This window comes from Cuculus canorus, chromosome 1 (genome assembly GCF_017976375.1).
Source record: "Cuculus canorus isolate bCucCan1 chromosome 1, bCucCan1.pri, whole genome shotgun sequence".
Classification (NCBI taxonomy): domain Eukaryota; kingdom Metazoa; phylum Chordata; class Aves; order Cuculiformes; family Cuculidae; genus Cuculus; species Cuculus canorus.
In genome coordinates, this window is record NC_071401.1 from 191,798,321 (window position 1) to 191,819,414 (window position 21,094).

A 21,094-nucleotide genomic window follows, 5' to 3' on the forward strand; every position below is an offset into this window, starting at 1 on the left:
AGAACTTGGCAATATTTAGTGATTTGTTTATAGTAAAAAATGCTTGATCCTATGCCCCTTCAATCAGTGGAAAGAATCCCACTGACTTTATGGGTTTTGACTCAAATCAGGGATGAATGTGCAGCTTTAATCACCACTTTCTTGGCAAAAAGTCAGTCTCTGCTGAATAAGTGCACTTTCGGTTTTATTGGTTTTCTCTTTGAATACAATGTAGGTAGATGTGTAAAACCTCAATAATAAAGGATGAGGAAGGAGCAGCAGGTGTGTTTTATAAGGCATGAAGAATGTGCAGCTAGTTTCTCCCCAAGGAAGTGAGGAGTTGTCTGCATTAGGGGTCCCATGGGGTCAGTGCAGCGGCAGGCTGCCTGCTGTAAGGTGGCATCTCCATGTCTGGTGGAGGGTTGCTGATTTGGAGTCTTCCTGAAGGCTTCCAGGAAAGAAAATATGCTGAAACTAGGCATGACTTTCCTAGAAACAGAAGGACAGATTCTGGCCTCTGATGCAGATGTAGTAGGTCTTCATTTTGGATATTCCCCCATGACACTTAGCACAGAATACTTTGCAGTGTGATCAAGGATTTTATTCTTTTGCTGTATTCACCACAAATCAGATGTTCTTGATGATTCTCAGCAGGGTGTGAACCCTGGAACAGCAGGTCTCCAAGATGAAGTGCACACAGCATGGTTATTTTGCAAACCATTTTTAGCACAGTGTACCTCAGCCAGGGCCAGATCTAGGTGGTGGAAACTGTTGTCCCCTTGCCTGAGAAACAGCATCTCAGGAGGTGAGAATGCACAGTTAAGTTTCTGGTTTGGAAATAACAGTCTGCAGAGAAAGGGACAGGGGAAAGGAATGGTGGAGCCCTGTTCCTGTGTGCCACCTCACACAGCCCAGAGCTGCTATTACTGCCCCTACCAAGGCACCTGCTTTCTGTTGTAGCTCCTCAAGTATTTTGAGCACTCCAGCTTTGTATGAAGATCTAATTCTTCCATGTGTCTCATGACAGGTATCTGTATTAGTGAAGTTCTGGTGTTTTCTTCATTATAGGCTGGTCTCTGTGGTAGAAATTCATGCTGATGCATCCTGAGAGAGTGCCAGGGCCCAACTGTGGTGTGACCTGTACTGGAGTAAATAGGGAGTAGTGCTATCACATGCGGAGATTGTCCTTCCCTCTGTCTCTATCTCAGTTTTGAAATGGAATTTCAAATTTCTATCAAATATATCTTTTATTTATCATTTTCTTATCCCACACTCAAAATCAAAACATGAAGTTTGAGATTTAGAAATTCACCTCAGAAAATCACCTGCCCATTTTTAAAAAGGGTAGAAAGGACGACCCTGAGAACTACCAACCTGTCAGCCTCACCTCTGTGCCTGGTGAAGATCATGGAACAGATACTCCTAGAAGCTATGCTAAAACACATGGAGGACAGGGAGGTGGTTGATGGCAGCCAGCATGGCTTCACCAGGGGCAAATCCTGTCTGACCAACTTGGTGGCTCTCTATGATGGGATAACCGCAGCAGTGGGCACGGGTGAACTAACGAATGTGATCTATCTAGATTTCTGTAAAGCCTTTGACACGGTCCCCCACAACATTCTTCTCTCATATCTGGAGAGATATGGATTCGATGGATGGATGGTACAGTGGATAAGAAACTGGTTGGATGGTCATATTCAAAGAGTAGTGGTCAATGGCTCAAAGTTCAGATGGAGATCCGTGACAAGTGGTGTCCCTCAGGGGTCTGTACTGGGACCGGTGCTGTTCAATATCTTTATCAATGTTATTGACAGTGAGATTGAGTGCACCCTCAGCAAGTTTGTGGATGACACCAAGCTGAGTGGTGTAGTTGCCACACCGGAAGGACGGGATGTCATTCAGAAGGACCTGGACAGACTGGAGAAGTGGGCCTCTGAGAACCTTATGAGGTTCAACAATGCTGAGTGTAAGGTCCTGCACCTGGGTCAGAGGAATCCCGGTTTTCAGTATGTGATGGGAGATGATGTGCTTCAGAGCAGCCCTGCAGAGAAGGACTTGGAGGTGCTGGTCGATGAGAAGCTCAACATGAGCTAGCAACATGTGCTCGCAGCCCAGAAGGCCAACCGTATCCTGGGCTGCATCAAAAGAAGCGCAGCCAGCAGGTCAAGGGAAGTGATTCTGCCCCTCTAGTCCTATCTTGTGAGACCTTATCTGGAATACCGTGTCCAGTTCTGGAATCCTCAACATAAGAAGGATATGGAGCTGTTGGAATGGGTCCAGAGGAGGGCTATGAAGATGATCGGAGGGATGGAGCACCTTCCATGCAAGGACAGGCTGAGAGAGTTGGGCTTGTTCAGCCTGGAGAAGAGAAGGCTCACAGGAGATCTTATAGCGACCTTCCAGTACCTGAAAGGGCCTACAGGAAAGCTGGAGAGGGGCTATTTGTAAAGGCTTGTGGGGATAGGACGAGAGGGAACAGGTATAAACTGGAGAGGGGCAGATTTAGACTGGACATTAGGAAGAATTTCTTCACCATGAGAGTGGTGAGACACTGGCACAGGTTGCCCAGGGAGGTTGTGGCTACCCCGTCCCTGGAGGTGTTCAAGGCCAGGTTGGATGGGGCCTTGGGCAGTCTGATCTAGTGGGATGTGTCCCTGCCCATGGCAGAGGGGTTGGAACTAGATGATCTTTAAGGTCCCTTCCAACCCTAACTATTCTATGATTCTGTGATTCTAGCTGCCCTATAGCCATCACTGGAAATTAGTTTAAAGTTCAAGTAATACAGGTGACGACAACCACAGCATTGCTGTCATTGTCGTCATTACGCCCGCCAGCAGCGTCCAGTGCATTTCATTCCTGCGTGTCCCCTTTGTCATTTGGTAACCCTGTGTTCTTGCTGGTGCCTCAATTTGTGGGGTTTTTTTATAGTTTCAGCACAGCAGGCTGCTTCCTTCTTCAGTTTTGTTTGTGGGGCAAAGTGTCCCTAAGGAAAAATTGCAAGCCAAGAAAGAAAAGACTTTTTTTCAGGATCCTTAAGTTAAAATCAGGAGGAATCACTGATGTGATACTCCTGGCTTTCAGGTTGCTCATTTGGGTGCTCAGATATGATCCAAACAGCATTAGCTATTATTAGGCAGCTATTTGTTAAAAAGTCTTAGCTGCAATACTTGCGTTCTTTTGTAAGAGTGATTGGCTGATGCATTTCTTCAATCCCTTTGGGAGTGCTGGATCTGCTTACAGTTCACAGTCAGCAATGGCTTTGACAGGTCAAGAATTCAACTTTTTCAACTGCCCACTCTTCAGAAACTCTGGTACCTGGTCTGCACTAGTGAGGATGGGGTGTTTTAACTTCACCACGCTCCTAAGACCGTCTGACTGTACTTTCTGGCAGCTCTTTCTGCTTGACATATACAAGGGAGATAAAATTAGAGGAAAATTATTTTCACCTTTGTTGTAGTTTAATTCTTTAAAAAACTGAGCTGCTGCAATGCTGTGAAGAAGATCTAGCAGCTGTTCCCGATTCACTCTTGGCTGGCTGATGTCATTTTGCTGGCCTTGGGCTGAACACCACAGGTGTGCACCAAAACATAAGCAGTCACATGTCCTACACTCAAACTGGAAGTGAAATCCCAGTGTCGGCAGTGTGTTTCTCCAGCCCTTCTGCCTCCACAGTGAATAGTCCTCATGTCTTTCTTGATGTTTTTTTAAATATAGGTGCCTTTAGAAGTGTCTGTAGACACACAGGCAGCTCTTCAAAGTGACAAACCCTGAGAAAACCATTAGTTTGCATCACTGCGTCACTGATGGCAGGGAGATACTGTGATTGGAAGCCCGTGCCTCTGTGGTGACAGGGGTAGTCGGGTCCTGTGTGGGTACATCAGATGTGGCCACCAGCCCCTCCATGGAGACCATGAGTCCCAGGCACGGGGAAGGGCTTGGAGGAAGGGAGGTCAGAGGAGGCTGATGGATGAGGATTTCTGTTTTACTAGTAGGGAAGGGTGCACCCTGGCCCCGGGGAAGGGAGGGGAGTTGGGAGGAGGTGTGGGAAGGGAATGGTATTTGCAATCACTGAAAGTCACCACCAGTGAGAAAAGGAAGAAGGTGGTTAATTGCCATGATAGTCCAGCTTTCCCAGGAGCTAAGCTGAAACACTTGCAAACAGAATTCCTAGCCTCCAGCAGGTGGGAAGCCCACAAAGTTTGCATCCTGGCTCTGCTCTCCAGAGGCAGGCAGGCTTAAAAATCGGAGCAAATGGGGTAGAAAACCAGTAGCAAAGAAGTTGGGAGTTGAGGTTAATGTGAAGGTCAGCATGGTACAGGAGGAAGGAGAGGGCTGACTTTTGCAAAGGAGGAAATGATGGTGCTCTACACTGATGTCCCAGTTACTTTTACATAGATGTGGTGCAATGCGGGCTGATGAATTGTGCCGTGGCCCAGACAGCCAGAGATTGAGCACCTGATTCAAGTTTTAAGCAAGCTGGGAACATCTGTGTCTGGTGGCAAACCAATAAATCGCTGTCTGGGTTTCAAGAGCAGGCTAAGTTTCAGTTGTTCTAGCACATGGCCCCACTGGCAGTCTTGGAGGATTGAGTGTGACTGCAAGGGGGAGATCACAGCCTGAAGCAGGAGGGACAGGAGCTGCCTGCACTTACCCCAGGGTGAGGTGGTTGAGTAACCACATCTTGGAGAAAGACAAGTCAAGTTACACCTCTAGCTTGGCGGCAGTAGTCTACTAGTCACTAACATCTTGTTTCTTACAAAAAGGAAGCTGAATGTCTTACAGACAGCACTTTCCTCCAACCCCTGCACACTCCCACACACAGCCTTTACCCTTATAGAGACCAGCAAATCAAAGATATTAGAATTTAGGGTTTGAGGTTTTTTTCTTCCAAGGAATGCAACTTCATACGAACCTGACTCCATTTCTGCAATGATGTCATCCCTCTTTTATCCGTTTTAAAGTAGCACGTACATGTTTGTATGTACATGATCTCTCTTACTACAAGAAAATCCAGAAGGGTCAGCAGATATGGTAGTGTGGAGCAAACAAGGAAAGAGATTTAAGTCATGTCATCTCACTGCCCATTCACACGGCCTCAGTGCATAAGGAGATACAACACTAGGTGCCAATCTGTGGCGGTTGCACCCAGTCTCCAAAGCCTGCTTCCGCTTGCAAAAAGCTGCCATGAACTTCACCAGCATGTCCACGAATGAGGACACCGGGCAGGGGCTGACTGTGGATCCTACTACAAGGTTCCACGCGTGGTGGAAGTGCCATATGACATGCTACAAATATCATAGAGGTCCCATAGCTTAATTTGTGCTTCTAATCAGTGGGATCAACTAATACATGTTACTGTAGCTCCTGTTATCCCAGGTAGCTACTTTATGAGTTCAAAGGATGGATATTGCCTTATTTTCCTTTAGCAATGTGCTTTTCATTGTAGGTTATCATCAGTGTCTCTCTGTAGGAGCTGCATTCGTGCAAGGTTTGAAAGGAGGGCAACACTTCAGCTGTCACCTCAAGCTATTTAAGACAGATGATTTAGGCAATTCCACACGATCTTTCTCCCTGTGAAAAGGCTGCATAGCTGAGACAGCTGAATAATCCAGCTCCGGAGTAGGAGTATTTATAATTAATTAGTATATCCTGCTGCCTGCCAGCTTTTTTCCTCTGTGTTTAATCTGTTAATTTGAAGCAGGTAATCAAGGCTATGTTGAAAACATCTGCAGCAAGTGTTGCCCTCGTACTTCCTGCTCTGTCCACCCACTCATCAGCAGAACAGTAGAGATCCTTAGTTTACCTTTCTAGGAACATCTCTTGCCTGTGTAACACCATAGCAGTGTGGAGATGCTTCCTTGGAGTGCATGCACTGAAACAAGGTACCTACCCCACAGTAAGGATAGTTTGTGAGTTTACGGTACTATCAGCTGGTTCATAGTAACTCCGCTAGACTGACTCTTTATAGTAGAGGAAAAATACTTCAGTGGAAGAGGGACTAGCCTACCTTGCACCATCACTGCTATACAGTGTCATTTCTCCTCTTAACCTTTGTCCTGAAGGATATCAACTGTTTCTCTCCTGTCTTTTGATTTACAGCAATGCCTTCTCCTCAGCGTTTCAGTGGTGAAAGCATTATCATTTGGAGTGACCTTGACATTACCATCTCTGTACCGTGGTACATTGGGCTGATGTTTAGAACCCGGAAAGTCAGTGGCATGTTAATGCAAGCCAATGCTGGGGCTGCATCCAAGATCAACATTCAGGTAAAAATGTGGCTGCCTTTGGTTAGAAAAGAACTAGGGAATTATCCCCCATTTCCATCGGTGGAAGCCCACATACATTCCATCCACCCAGCTAAATGCACATCAATAAATACAAATTATTTCTTCAGTCTTTTGCAAAGATCAAAAAAGCAGTAATAAAAGATCATTGTAAAATTCAGATTTGTTGGTGTCGTGGTTCAACCTCAGCCAGCAACTAAGCACCACACAGCTGCTGGCTCACTTCCTCCTGCCAGCAGCATGAGAAGAAGAGAATTGGAAGGGTAAAAGTGAGAAAACTCATAGGTTGAGGTAAGAACAGTTTCATGATAGAAATAAAATATAATGATAATGTAATTAAAAGGCAAATAACAAAGAGAGAGAAATAAACCCCAAGAAAGACAAGTGATGCAAATGAAAAATAATTGTTCCCTACCAACCTACCTATGCCCAACCAATCACTGCGCAGTGGCCCCTTGGCCAACCTTCCCCTGGTTTTATTGATGAGCATGACTTCATGTGGTGGTCAGGTGGGGTCAGCTGTGCCTCCTCCCAGCTTCTTGTGCATCCCCAGCCGCCCCAATAGTGGGGTGGGGTGAGAAGCAGAAAAGACTGACTCTGTGTAAGCACTTTTCGGCAGTAATGAAAATCCCTGTATTATTGATGCTGTTTTGGTCACAAATCTAAAACATAGCCATGTACCAGCTACTATGAAAAAAATTAACTCGACCCTACCCAAACCCAGCACTGTTGTTTTAAGAATATTTTTTTAAACAAAAGTAGTAGTATACTTTAATTTAGGTGAAAAAAATGTCTCTTGATTTTTTGAGTGTTTGGTATTTTTTTGTCAGTAGAGGAAGTTAGAGTCCCAGTGTCCAAACTTATAATGAGAAGTTATTGCAAGTGTTCCTTTCTTTACTGTTTGGGCTTTTTTCACTTTGGACTTGTCTTAGGAAATGTTATTATCTTACCCTTTCACATCACATACAAATACATAGCAAAAAATAGACATGTTTTTTTCTTCAACAGATACTGAACAACTACTTGCAGTTTGAAGTGTATAGTGGCCTAAGCCAGGTTGCTAGTTTGAAGATGAACCAGTTGCGAGTCAGTGATGGGGAGTGGCATCATTTATTAATAGAGCTGAAGAGCGCTAAAGATGGTAAAGACATTAAGTATCTTGCAGTCATGTCCTTGGACTATGGGATGTACCAGGTAAGGCAGCATCATAGCTTTGCCACTAAGCACTACAGAAAAGTTTTTAGGAGAAAGTAGGATAAAGATTGTGGACAAATACTGTGAGCCATGTTCTGCAGTGATTTGTGCCTAATGAAGTTACATTAATTTATTATGCCTAATGATAAGATTTTGAACAAGTCTGAAAAGCCACATTCAGATGTCTAGCTCCTCACTGCTTTGATATTTTTTCTGTAATCTGCTCTCGGTTGCTGCTTGACTTCATCACTAGAGAAGGTAGACTGTCTGTGTTGCAGAGGAGGGTAGTTCTTATGGACTGTCCTTTTCGTCAACAGAGCACTGTGCAGATTGGAAATCAACTACCTGGACTGAAAATGAAAAGCATCATTGTGGGAGGTGTCTCTGGAGACCAAATCTCTGTTCAGCAGGGATTTTATGGCTGTATGCAGGTATGGAATGAAAAGTGTAGCAATGAACTTTGAACTTGTAAGAAAATACCGTGTGATTATGTGGAGTTTTCTTTTTCATTCATCCCTGAACATTTCTATTTTCTCTATCAAAATACCTAAGGATCCAAATATTAATATACAGCCACTTTCCCAGGTACAAATCTTGTCTCACAGGGGAACAGCATTTCAAAAAAATCTAGATTTGGCTTATCAGGTGTTATTTCTTTAAAACATAGCCTCGTGTATTAATGGAAGTAGTGAAACACATAGTACTGTATTCTGAATGAAGGCTAATTTAAAAATAATTGTCTTTTGTCACAAGGGAGTAAGAATGGGAGAGACATCTACAAATACAGCTACACTCAACATGAAACAGGCTATCAAGATCAACGTGAAGGATGGCTGTGAAATTGATAATCCCTGTGATTCCAACCCGTGTCCCCAGCACAGCTACTGCAGCGATGACTGGGACAGCTACTCCTGTATCTGTGATCCAGGTAACCCAATGACCATCCTGTGCACTCATCCAGGGGCTAGATCACATCTTCATGCGCTCATCAGAAGAGCAGCAACAGCAGCAGTCTTGCAAAGTGCTCATCTTCTGGTTCTTCCTCTTCCAGTCAGTGTTATCTTTCTCAGTCTTGCCATAGCACACTTGAAACTGCAGTCATGGACTAAGGATCATCAGTTCTAGTCAATGTATCTACCAAGCTGAAAGACCATTTCTGGTCCAAAGGGCTCTTTCTATGCACCTCCCCTTTTCTTTTTGAACATTTTCTTTTTTTTTTTTTTCTCCTTCTTTCCCAGCCTTTTCTGTTGGATTTCAGTCTCACACCCTGCATCCTAATCGAGATACTTTGAATGTTTTCTCTGTTTTGGTGCATGTAACCAGCACATGCTGTCAGCACCCAGCACAGTCACCTCCCATACACACAGGGAGAGAATACAAAACTATTTGTAACACATGCCCCAAATATGAGGCTGGAAACCAAAAGCACAGAGGTGCCTCAAGCATGTTAACAGATTGTCAAAAGGAATAGCCCACTATCTTTTTTGCTGAGGGGGAAAAGAGTACTTTCTTTCTAACAGTATCTCAGGAGGAATCTACTGATTATTGAAGATGTGTTGTTAGTGTATGAGCTTAAAATATATGGTCTTTTGGAGACATGCAAATCATAAATTACAATATTTGCAGTACTTTTATGACCTTGTCTCCCCAGGGTACTTTGGAAGAGACTGTGTTGATGTATGTAACTTGAACCCATGTGAGCATGTCTCCACGTGTGTGCACAAACCTAGCTCATCCCATGGCTACACCTGCGAATGTGGACAAAGCTACTATGGACAGTACTGCGAGAGCAAGTAAGAGAATTAGTTTTGTTCTTGGTTTCTTGACCTTTCCAGATACCTCTTCTCCTCAGGCAGCAGTCCTCCTGCGTCCTTTTCTGCTTTGGTTAGCTTTCCTGTTACAATTTGAGTGTTCATATTTGCAGGCTCCCTGCCCTTTGGCACTCCTGAGCTCTCTTCCCAGAGGCCAGTAAAACTTCTATGTACTCTGGGACCATTTTTCTTCAGGAGGAGCTCAGGGGCTAGACCAGTTGTTCTGCGTTATGCAGCACTGCATCTGACCTGTACCTTGTGGTGGGCTTGGCCCGAGTTTGTTCTCTGTCTCTCCTTCAGCTCCCCCAGCACACACACAGAGTGATGCACCCAGTTACGTGGCCTGTGGCCAGATAAAATGGCTTTGCAGTTTGGTTTCAGTCCCTGGACTGGCAAAAAGCCATCTCTTTGAGATGGGGGGGCCTATGTCCTGTTGCTATGTGGGGAAAATGGGCTGATTCCCTTGTCACCAGCTTCCTGGTGTCAGATAAGCATTCAGAAAACCGCCTCCTTTTACCCCAGAGACAGCACTTTGATTTACTGTAATGTGGGCAATTCATGATGTGCAAATGGAGTGCATTTGTCTGCCCATTTAGAAACTGCTCATGTGATGTTTCCTTCCCTTTGAAAACTGCAAGCTTCTTCCTCTGCCTTTTGTTGTGTGGGCTTGCAAATGTTGGCTGTGCTTTTCCTAGGTTCATCTTCCATTCCTCTGGATTAGCAACGCAGAGATTTTTGTCCTGTGTCATTATTTGCTGACATCATGTCAAGTGCCACATTATGCTTTTTCATATTATATAGCATAGAAGTACAAATCTGGCAATTACTGTAAACAAAATTTGGTGTGGTCTTTGAAACGGACAGCAAACAGCTTTTCTTTCCTAAAATGAACAGCAGGGAGAGGATTCCTTGTGCATTATGCTGGTCACAGACTCAACAGTGTCATCCTTCAGACTATTGCTTGACAAAGACTTCCAGATAGCAGAGACTTTGATCATTGCCCTCCTCCCTTCCCAAAGTTCTCTTTGTGAACAGTAGTGTGAGGCATCTGTGGGACAAACCTGCTGAGCTCACCCAGAAGAAACAGACTAGTGAAAACAAGGGTTGTCCTTCAGCAGATGCAGCTTTTGGGTTGCTGCACAGCCTCCAACCGGCTCTACTGCTTCACTTGTGATCTGAACCATAGTCTTTGATTCACAGCCTGGATCAAAGCTGCCACCCTTCCCTCTTCCATGTCCCCAACCACGTGTGTCCTCCTCTTCCTTCTCTGTGGCAGAGAGGGGCTTTTCAGAGCCCATGATGAGAAAGGCAGGTTGGCAGAAAGCAGTGACTTTTCTTCATAGGGTGAGCGTGCAGCCAGCATTGCATCTGAGCTGGTGTCCCTGCAGGCTGAACAAGCACTGCTGCCCATGCCAGGGCTGGGACAAAATCCCATGGGATATGAAGTCATGGGGAGCTGTGTCCTAAGGCTGGTTATGGTGGTACATAAACCAGGGCATGGGCTTAGCACTGCCTGCAGTTGCCTGAGCTGTTGAAGTGCTGCTCAGCACAACACAGGCTCTCCAGCCTTCCACGGTCAGTGCTTTCCTTGGCAGGCGACTGGGGCTGGTGGGGCTGGAACTGTTTCTACTAGGCAGTGTGGGCCCCACCACCCTCTTCTAGAGGAAGGAGGGCAGATGTATACACCTTACATAGAGGAGCTGATCTTGAAAAAATTTAGAGAAGCTTTCCCTCTAGGGTTTTATAAGCACTGATAATCTTTATTTCTTTTATTACAGTGTACGTGTAAATGTATATGTATTGCTTGTTGGCTGAAATGCATTACGTTCCAGAACCTGATGGAGCTGAGTGCAGATTTGGCCCAAAACCGTTTTTCCCTACCTCTTAAAAGGAAGCTTAAAATATCTTTCTTTCAATTTGATTTTTTTTTAATAGGAATGACCTGCCTTGTCCCAGAGGCTGGTGGGGAAATCCCATCTGTGGTCCGTGTAATTGTGAAACTAGTAAAGGGTTTGATTCTGATTGCAATAAGACCAACGGAGAATGCCGCTGCAAGGTAAGCAAAAGAAGCCAGTTTTAAGTAAAAATGTATTTAGTTTAAAAAGTAATTGTACCACTAGTTAACTAGAAGAAGTGAGTATCTGAGACAAAGTACACACAATTGTTCTTTGTATCATGCATATTTATGTGCGCAGTGTAGTTAATCTTTACCTAAATCATTTTGCTGGCACCGCTTTTCACAAAATCATATTATGCAGCTCTTATCTTTCGACTGAGAGGATGAAAGCTTGGCTCTGATCTCGCTAAGTACAACCTAGTTTATCGAGGAGATCAGACCTGGGCGCAAAGGAGTGCCAGTGGTATTTTGTATACCACAAGTGAGTAATAGCCGTGGAACAGCTTGGGACAGCTGAGTGAAGCTCTCCGCTGTGCAATGGCCAGTAAAAGGCCTAGCAGCTGGAGGGAGGTAAATAATACGAGAGTCTAAATGCTTTCCTCAGAGCAGATGGGGGATGTGGGAGGGGAGGCGACTCCATCCTGAAGGTTTTACAAAGGACTTCTCACAACAGGTTTTACAATAGGCTTGAATGACATCAGAGGAGCTGTGCCTGTGCAAACTGGCAGCAGCAAATCTGACCCACTAGTCCTTTCCGAAATGCCAGCAGGACACGCAGCTACTGTTGCGTTAAATCGAGTCAGTGGGGTGCCAGCAGCATGCTCTTGTGTAATCGTGTAATGCCTCAGATCAAAAGCATTTACAAATGCGATTTGAATACGTGATCATTGGTTGCTCCCTGCAAAAATGGATGGTGCAAGAAGTTTATGGCTTGCTCGTGCCATACAGGAGTGGAATTGCAAAGCGGAAAATATTGTAAATGCTCCAAGAACACATTTGCTGCGCACTGGCAGCAAGTTACATGAGGAGTAATATGGGCCCTCTGCCTCCACTGCAAATGAAGGTCCAAACCCCCGGTCGCTGGGGCACAGGGCAGCCCAGCCATCCCCTCAGTGCTCAGCTCTGCTTCTTTACTTTACTGGGGCTAACACAGCACACTTCTGGTAGCTTTTACGTGTTCCGTTAATAGTAATAACATTATTATACTCCGCTTTTCAAAATTAGCCCTTTCACGGTGCACATGCTACTAGAGCAGGATTTCAGAAACACAAGCCATTTGGAATACAAGTCAAATACCTCATGTCTATCATTTTGTTTTCTTCTAGGCAAATTACTACAGGCCCCAGAGCAGTGACACCTGCTACCCCTGTGACTGCTTCCCATCCGGCTCCCACACGCGTGCCTGCGACATGGAGACGGGACAGTGTCCTTGCAAACCTGGTGTCATAGGGCGGCAGTGCAACCGCTGTGACAACCCGTTTGCTGAAGTTACTGTGAGGGGCTGTGAAGGTACCTCCTGTCCAGCAAGTGCTGCTGATAAGCTGGGCTGTAGTGGCAGAATAGGACGTGCTAGCAGTGGGCAGATGTGGGATGCACAGCAGCAGGCACGCAGTGCATCCTGGGACGCATGTGAGCCCGTTGGGGTGGCTCCAGCAGAGGCAGCAGCCTAAACATGCATCTCTCCTCCTAAGTCTGTGCCGCTATGACTCGTGGGAGCTAGGAAAAAAAAAAGAAAAAAACCTCATATTTCTTTAATTTTTATCAAATGGAAATACAGCTAGCTGGGTTGGGAGGGTGTGGAGCAAAACACTAATCTGGGTTTTGCTTGAAACCTGAGTTATCTGCCCGTAGAGTGTTGCATTGCCGTGCTGTAGCTGGAGAGGCGGGCAAGAACCCTTGCACCTTCTTCCCACAGAAGTTATGCTGTGTGCACAGTGCTTTCTGGCTTTCTTCCCAGTCTTGCTCATCCTGCCTTTCCTCTCACCCACCCACCCTCCCTCCTCCTGTGATCAGCACAAAGCTGCTGCAGCAGCCGTATCCCACAGCGTGTGGGTGAAATGGAGGGGAAACATTTTCCCACAATAAAGGAGAAGGCAGGGATAGGTAGGGCCAAAATCTAGAGCCCTAATCATCATGAGCTCTCCTCTGCCTGTACGTGTCTGCCCGCACTGCTGGATAAGGAGCAGCTGATGGGTTACAGCTTGGAAGGCACTGCAGAGGGCACGTATCCTCACGGGGCCTGCAAATTACAGGAAGGTCCTTTAGGCAGATTGATATATCTCTTTGTAATTTTTATCTTGTCAGAAAAACTGCATGATTTCATTTTCTGCTTTCAGTAATTTATAATGGCTGTCCCAAAGCTTTTGAGGCTGGTATTTGGTGGCCACAGACCAAGTTTGGCCAGCCAGCTGCTGTGCCATGTCCTAAGGGATCAGTGGGTAAGTTCCCTGGCTAAAACATTAACTGTTTAAATGCATGTTGGGTGTTTTTGGGCGGGGGGGTGGAGTACAAGGTAGGGGAAATATGTACAAAGGGAATGATGTTAAGTCATTGAGTCTGAATTACAGCATAGCTCCTGCAGGTTATAAACAAGAATGTTTACCTAGCTGACACTCAAGAACTGTTAAAAGAAATTTGGAATAGTTGCAAAAAATAAATACAGAAGTGCAGCAGATAAATACGTATAAAAGAACAGGAATTCTATATTGGTATTTTCGAAAAAGCACAGTCCAACTTTCTCTTGTCTCTGTCAAGCAGTTCTTACACATGAAACTTCTGGTTTCTAGCGACTTATACAAGATCTTTAGCAAAACAGCTCCTTTGGGCAAAGATAAAATGAGGAAAATCATTTACGTGATGATTGCTTTACTAGCATTGCAGGCTAATAAAGCTAAGAGTTACAACAGAACTTGTATTTCCACCCAACATCTTTTCTCTAACGCATAAGTCAGATGACTGAAAAACGTATTTTATGAAGTGCATGAGCTGTGTCAAGCGAATGACAATCTGCTTTTTCACACGTCCCTGAAAACAGTTATCTACTGGAATATCAAACCAGACTTTTTAAAACAGAGTTCACAGTCTTTCCCAAAGTCTCTTATGTGGGACATGAAATGTCTGCCTGATTTCTGAGTCTGGTAACTCTCTGCTGTGAGCACTCCTCAGGCTCAATGAGTTATAAATGGTTATACGACTTCCTCAAATATTACCAGGGGAGGTCACTGCCTGTAGGTGTGCAGAAGATTTGTGGTCGCTCAAGCTCTGTTTCTGTGGATTTTAGGAGATAAAATGATTTTTTTTTCAAAATTGACACCTGCAATATGTATCCACTTCAAGTTAACTAGGACAGTATAAATTTCGAATGTGATAACTTGCACTTCACTGTGAAGGATCAACAGCCAACAGTCACATTTTAAAATTATTTGACAAATAATACAAAGTAATAGGCTAAATTAAGCAGTAAGCTGTTCACAGACCATTCTCAAGTGGCAAAAGGCAGTTATACATGTTGGCTGAAGTGTTTACCGTGCTGCATGCAAAAGTGCTAGCATGTTTTGACATTTATCTGGGAGGCCTTCCTATATAGAATAGGATATTGCACAGAAATCTGAGCAGGGGTGTTTTCATAGATATTTAGGAAGTACATGGTCTTTTTCAAATTTGGTATAAAAAAATTGCTGAATTCATTAGAGAACTTTAGGGGAGTGAGGCTGAGAGCAGTTGGGCAAATCTGAAGCTTGCATAACTTTTCCATAAGGCCCAGGATAAAATGTTTCATGAAGAACAGTTGGTTTTAACTTTTGTCAGATAGAAATGCCAGTCTGGAAAGTGAAGTACGTGCGTATCTACAAAGTCTAGGAAATTTAAGATCTATGAAGATTTATCCAGCACAATTCAGAACATTATTTACCATTAATGCTCTGTTTCCTTTAGGAAATGCAGTTCGCCATTGTAACATTGAAAGGGGCTGGCTGCCTCCTGAGCTTTTCAATTGCACCACCAACACTTTTGTGGATCTAAAAATCATGGTAAGTTGTGTTTTCTCATTTCTGCCTTTATTATATAAACAATCATCAGTTCAGACTTCATTTTGATATCCCTGCTCTCCATCTTTGGATTAAGTCCTTGAACCCCCTCATTTCCCATCTGTACCCTTGTGCTTTTCGGGCTGTCAGTTGCCTTGTCCACTGAGCTGTCCTGTCCACCCTTTCTCAAGACAAGCACTGCTCTGATCAAACAACTTTGTGCCAAAATGATGATTGTCTTTGTAACTAGAATAAAAAAAGCGCAATCCATCATTGGGTTTTTTCTTACTTCTTGTCTCTGATTCAGAATGAGAAGTTGCACCACAATGAGACCAAGTTGGATGGACATAAAACCATTCGGATCGTGAGAGAGCTGCAGAATGCCACCAAATACACACAAAGCTTGTATGGCAATGATGTGAGGACAGCTTACCAGATGATGATCCGAGTCCTCCAGTATGAGAGCCAGCAGCAAGGATTTGACCTGGCAGCCACGAGGGATGTGGAATTCAATGAAGTAAGAGAGATAATGTATATTGTGCTGAGCCCTTATAGTTCCCTGTGAAAGTTCTATGGCAATGGATAATTGACCAAGGTGAAGCAAATATCGTATCATTCCTTAATATGTTTCACAAATGAGTCAGTCTTCTCAATTTAGAATGAGAAGTTGGTTATGCTTGTGTATACACACACATAATAAATATAGTGTTAACCAAAAGCAAAATTCCCCAAATGAAAAAATAATCACATTGATGTGCTGTTATTCCTGGATAAAGTAGCTTTGTGTACCATATTCAGTTTTGTTGGAAAACCTGCCTAGTGTGACAGTCTTCATTTAAATGTGCAGTGAACGAACTCTGAACTAGTTACACACTCTGAAGGTTTCTTATAATTTGGTTTGGAAACACTTGGGTCATGTGTATTAAAGAGTTGGTGCATTGAAAGACCACACTGTACTGATATTTTTAAAGTGATGCAGACACATACAAAAAAAGCATGCCAGAGAGCTTCTGCTGGTCAGAACATTCACGAAAGATCCAGTTATTACCGAAGACCTGAGAAGGTCTAGAGAACAAGCTGTAGCACCCTCCCCGTCTAGCGGTAACACATAGTTGTGGCAGAAGAATGTAAGATGTGGAGGAAGTCGGGAGTTTTCTGTGGTCTGAAAATGTGAAGGTTGGATTAAGCCGTGTCAGGCTTGTAGAGCTCTCCTTGTTCCAATGTGTGCTGCAAGACGCTGTTTTGCACGCTTACCGATACTATTTCCAAGATCCCAACCAGCACAGAGTTCAGTCTAAAATGTCCTGCTGTACCTATGCGAGCAGAGCCCAGAGCTCAGGCAGCAGTGTAGGAATGCTTGGGACAACCCTCCATGGGCCAAGACTGGCCTCTGTGCTTGCCAAAGGTAGTCTGGCTCCCTTTAAAAGTATGCTACACTTATAGTACTTCAGGAGGACCAGCCAGGTCAGGCAGACTTCGGAGTGAACTTGGAGACCCTGTGCAAGGCCAAGCGGTACCAGGGGAGGACATCCTTGGAGAGGTGGGAGCAGGAGGAAATGTGACAGAGAAAATTCCCTTCTAGATGCACCAGATTTTAAGAGATTAAATTTTTCCTTTCCTAAGTAGGCACTGTGCTGACAAACTTTTGCCTGCAGGCAGTGGAGTGAACGAATTCTCCCATTCAGATCTTGAGAACAAACTTCATTTTTAGCAAGTTCTGTTAAATAAAAACAAGAACAATAAGCAGAAAAAGTGATTTGGAAACCTCTGCTTTAATTTATTATTCTCTGCACTTGGCATTTAAGCTCATATAGATAATGTTTTCAGGAACTCCCTGAATATTTTTAGGATAGGTCAGGTATTTGAAAACTAATCAGTAAAGCTCATGAGAGAAAGGGGTAACGTCCTTGGCTGAGGGAGCGTAAGCGGAGAAGGAATTTATTTTTTTTAATAGTTTCGGGTAGAATTCTAAAAAATAGGTAATAAAAAACCATAAATAACATTCACAAACACCAAGGAGGCCTGGTACCAAGTACAGCACATGTCTCCTGCATTCCTGAGGAACCACATGCTTCTTGCCCTTGATAAAGGTAGTCATACTGGCAGCATCTTTTATCTCAGACACAAGCTTGCATCATCAGACAATACTTAGAAAATATAGCATCTTCCCCTCTGCTTCTAAGTGAAGGGTTACATGTATCCAAATATTTACCTTGGCTAATTTAGACCTTGAGGTGATTAATTCCTACCATCATTTAAGCAAATTTTACCTTAGTTAGGAATTAAGTTTTGACACAACAGTGTAATTCATGAGTACTCCAAGATTAAAAACTTCTTAGCACCTTTTCCATTTGAGCCATTTAACACTCTTGCGATCTTCTTCCATTCAGCCTGAGGGTTCTCTTGGATATCCTTGTAAGAAAGGGCAGAAGAGGCAGATGCTCAGCTAGAAATTCCATTTTAACACCATTTGTAATCAGCATAAAAATAGGGGCAGAACAACATAATTTGAGTTTTTGTATGGATCTTCAAGTTTCTATATGCGAGTTAATATTTGCTCTGTCATTCTTCACAAAGTAAGTCGTGTGGGCCATCCAGAAATCAAGAAAGTTAAAAAAAAATAAATAAATAAAAGAGAAAATGATATTGCTATCTATGGCTTTAATTTGATTTCGAACATATAACATTATTTTGATTTCTCTGGAGGAGTTATTCACTGTATACACCAAGCACTCTGCTTTTCTTGTCTCTCATCTTTCCAAGAAAAAGAAAATATGGTTAGATTTCCCTTCTACGCTTTTCTTGTCTTAAAGGGGAAAGAAAGTAGGCAGATCTCTTATGGCCTCCAGTTTTGGCTTACTCTGCTCATAAAAAGTTTGGAGGGATTTGCTTTATGTAACAAAAAAACCTCCAGATGAGTAACTGGTGTGCATATTTTCATAAGGCTGCTGTAGAACATGCCTGCATTAAAATATTTCATTAAACACTCACCTAAGGCATTAATGCCAATAATTTTCAATATTCCTCACTTGAAACCCAGTGCTCTGTTTGCCTCATAATTTAAATTTGTACTTCATTTCTCAGAATATTGTCAAAGTGGGTAGTGCTCTACTGGACCCCAGCAATAAGGAGCACTGGGAACAAATTCAGCGAACAGAGGGTGGCACCGCTCACCTTCTCAGGCACTATGAGGAGTATTTCAACAACGTGGCCCAAAATATGAAGAAAACCTACTTGAGACCTTTCGTCATTGTTGCCACTAACATGAGTGAGTATCTGTGTTGAAAACTGCCATTTTGTATTGGAGCTTTAAGAATGTGATGGATAGAGTTGCTAGCTGTTTGTTTTAGTAGTAGCCACTAAGAAACAATATGCTTGGATTTTCTAATCTAATCAGTGCATTCATTTCAAGTCAATTGAGCCTTGATCCATATCTCTCAGTTGCCATGGGGGCCTCGTGAGAGGTGTCTGAACTGCTTTCCCCCTGGGCTGTGCCACTGCTACATGAGGCATTTTGTCGCAGCTGTGGTACTGTACAGATGGTGGGAAGGACAAAGTTTGTGAGTAAAGGTAATGCTTTTTGAGACCACCTACTATAGTTGAACACAAGTAGATCATGTTTTTGAACGAATCACACCACCACCACCTGAAGAATCGCTGCAGTGCAAGAAAAAGCCCTACTATTGATTGTATACCTCTGATTTTCATGTACTTTCCTACCCTGGAACCTATTCATAAAATCATCTTCTGTAGAAATACCTGTGCTGAAAGGTGTTTTCTGAGAATCACCCATCCAAGACTTTGTACATGCTCCCAGCCTTGGAAAACCCACCATCAGAGCAGAATGTGTGGGGTCCAAGATATCCAGATGGGTCTAAACTGAGAAGGAACATCAGACATACTCAGATAATTTCCCCACCTATCACAGTAAATGCCTTTTCTGACAACCAAATAGCAGCTTCTGCACTTGTAGGACTGTGATGTACTTCACAGATGTCCCTGTGGCACATGCAAACAAAACATAGCAACCACGGCTTGAGCAGACTCTTTCCCCTTTTTCTCCCCTGCCCTTTCTATTTCGCTCTCTCCCAGGCACCAACCATCTGAGCTGATCGGGTATCAGTGATAGTCCTGCTCTGAGTGTGAGGTGGGACTGAGTTGGGTGACCTTCAGAGATCCCTCCCAAGCACCATTGCTATCTAGTTTTTCTTTCAGAGGTGGTCTAAATTATTATCAGCCTGAACTTATGTTTAGCTTTTCAAGCTGTTGCTTTTATGTCAGACCTGAAGAAGGGCTTATGTACCTAAAACCCTGTCTTATTTTCCTAACTACCCCCATTGGTATAAGAAGTGAATTTACCTTTGCCTACAAATCTTGCCCTGAGGACTCTTCATGTCCACGGTTGTAGGGGCATAAAAAAGCAAAGGCATGAAACAGTCAAGCTACAGAGATTATAAAGTCCTGCATTAATTCCAGGGGGATCTATTATTTTTGAACTAAGCCAAACTGAAATACTTCGATTTCTGTTTAATAAACCAAACAATATATTTCCTTTTGATTAAGGACTGACAGAATCAAAATATTTGTATCTTCACACTCAGAAAAAAGTAATGCTCAGTATTTTAACCAAATTCAACTCAGATAAATTAAAAAAAAAACCAGAAATTTCTTGCAGCTTGTAAATCCTGATTTTTTTCAGACAGCTCTTTCTCAGTACAAAGGTGTAAGCATGAGAGGGATGAGGCAGCCCTGGCCTGAAAGGGGTCTGTTTTCTTTTGAACAGTTTTTCCAGGTGAACATGGTGTTTATATAGTTTCCTAATGGCTCATCTGGGAGTCATTTAGAGACTAGGAAAGAAATGGGAATTTGCAGATCTTAACTTGAATATTTCTTCATATAGAAACTTGCAGTGGATCACAGCTTTCAGTCTAGGGTTACCCCCAGGACTTCCATATTCTCTCTTTTATTAGAACATCTAAGTTGGCACTCAATTGACTTCTCTTAAATGGGAAAGTTCAAGCCAACTCAGCTGCTTTTAAATATTTTGGCAGTTAGACAACTGATGAGGTGAGCCAGAGAGGAACTGCTAGTGTAGAGGACGGAGAGCTGGAGGTCTAAAGAGTAGTCTTAGGTAAAATCCAGATTATTTTCTTCCTTAGCTGACTTTGCAATTTAACAGGCATAGAAGTATACTTCTGAAGCAGCAGAATTTGCTTTCCTTGCAGGAAGAAAGTCTGAAATTGGAATGTGCTATTTATATATTCCCAGTGTTTGCGGTAGTGTTTTTGTAGTGTTAGATACTATTTTGTGAATTCCTTTCCACTGCATAATAAATCTATAATTTGATAAATGTAACATAATGCTGACAGTGAGCTTTTAGTTGTCATTTAAGGTATTATTGAGAGAAATTAAATTTGACTTTGCATTTTGGGGTTTAAATGTCTTCTCTGCATTGCGGAGATATTTTAACCTTTCAATCATGTTTCATTTTGTCACAGTATCATATTTGAAAGCATTGAAGTTAATTTTATGGGGAACTTTTTTTTTCCCCCAGTTATTGCTGTTGACGTCTTTGACAAGTCTAATTTCACGGGAGCTAGAATACCACGATTTCATGAAATTAAAGAAGATTATCCAAAAGATCTGGAGTCATCTGTTGTCTTCCCTGACACTTTGTTCAGACCTTCAGACAGGAAAGGTAAAACCCTTCTGCTGCTGTTCAGAGGGCAACTGTGACTAGCTCCCAAGGAGCATGATTGATCCTTGTGAAGCAGGATGGTACTAGGGTGAGAGTGGGGCAACTGTCTACACAAACGAACATTATTTAGGGATAGAGCAGCTGTGCATGCTTCTGAGGCATTTTGCCTGCCGGCAGGAATGGGAACATGGGGGGCTGTGTAACTG

The 21,094-nt window shown here is 43.3% G+C and overlaps 1 protein-coding gene across 1 annotated transcript in view; it reads left to right on the top strand.

The window, feature by feature from the left end:
* The window catches only part of CELSR1 (cadherin EGF LAG seven-pass G-type receptor 1), a 173,964-nt gene that overhangs the window by 124,891 nt on the left and 27,979 nt on the right, over positions 1 to 21,094 (top strand). The window contains exons 9-20 of the mRNA XM_054084092.1: positions 6,079 to 6,245; positions 7,272 to 7,457; positions 7,775 to 7,888; positions 8,211 to 8,385; positions 9,109 to 9,250; positions 11,204 to 11,324; positions 12,491 to 12,674; positions 13,502 to 13,603; positions 15,099 to 15,193; positions 15,498 to 15,707; positions 18,275 to 18,458; positions 20,745 to 20,888. Of these exons, the coding sequence (XP_053940067.1) occupies positions 6,079 to 6,245; positions 7,272 to 7,457; positions 7,775 to 7,888; positions 8,211 to 8,385; positions 9,109 to 9,250; positions 11,204 to 11,324; positions 12,491 to 12,674; positions 13,502 to 13,603; positions 15,099 to 15,193; positions 15,498 to 15,707; positions 18,275 to 18,458; positions 20,745 to 20,888 (1,824 nt within the window). The remainder of the gene's footprint in view (positions 1 to 6,078; positions 6,246 to 7,271; positions 7,458 to 7,774; positions 7,889 to 8,210; positions 8,386 to 9,108; positions 9,251 to 11,203; positions 11,325 to 12,490; positions 12,675 to 13,501; positions 13,604 to 15,098; positions 15,194 to 15,497; positions 15,708 to 18,274; positions 18,459 to 20,744; positions 20,889 to 21,094) is intronic.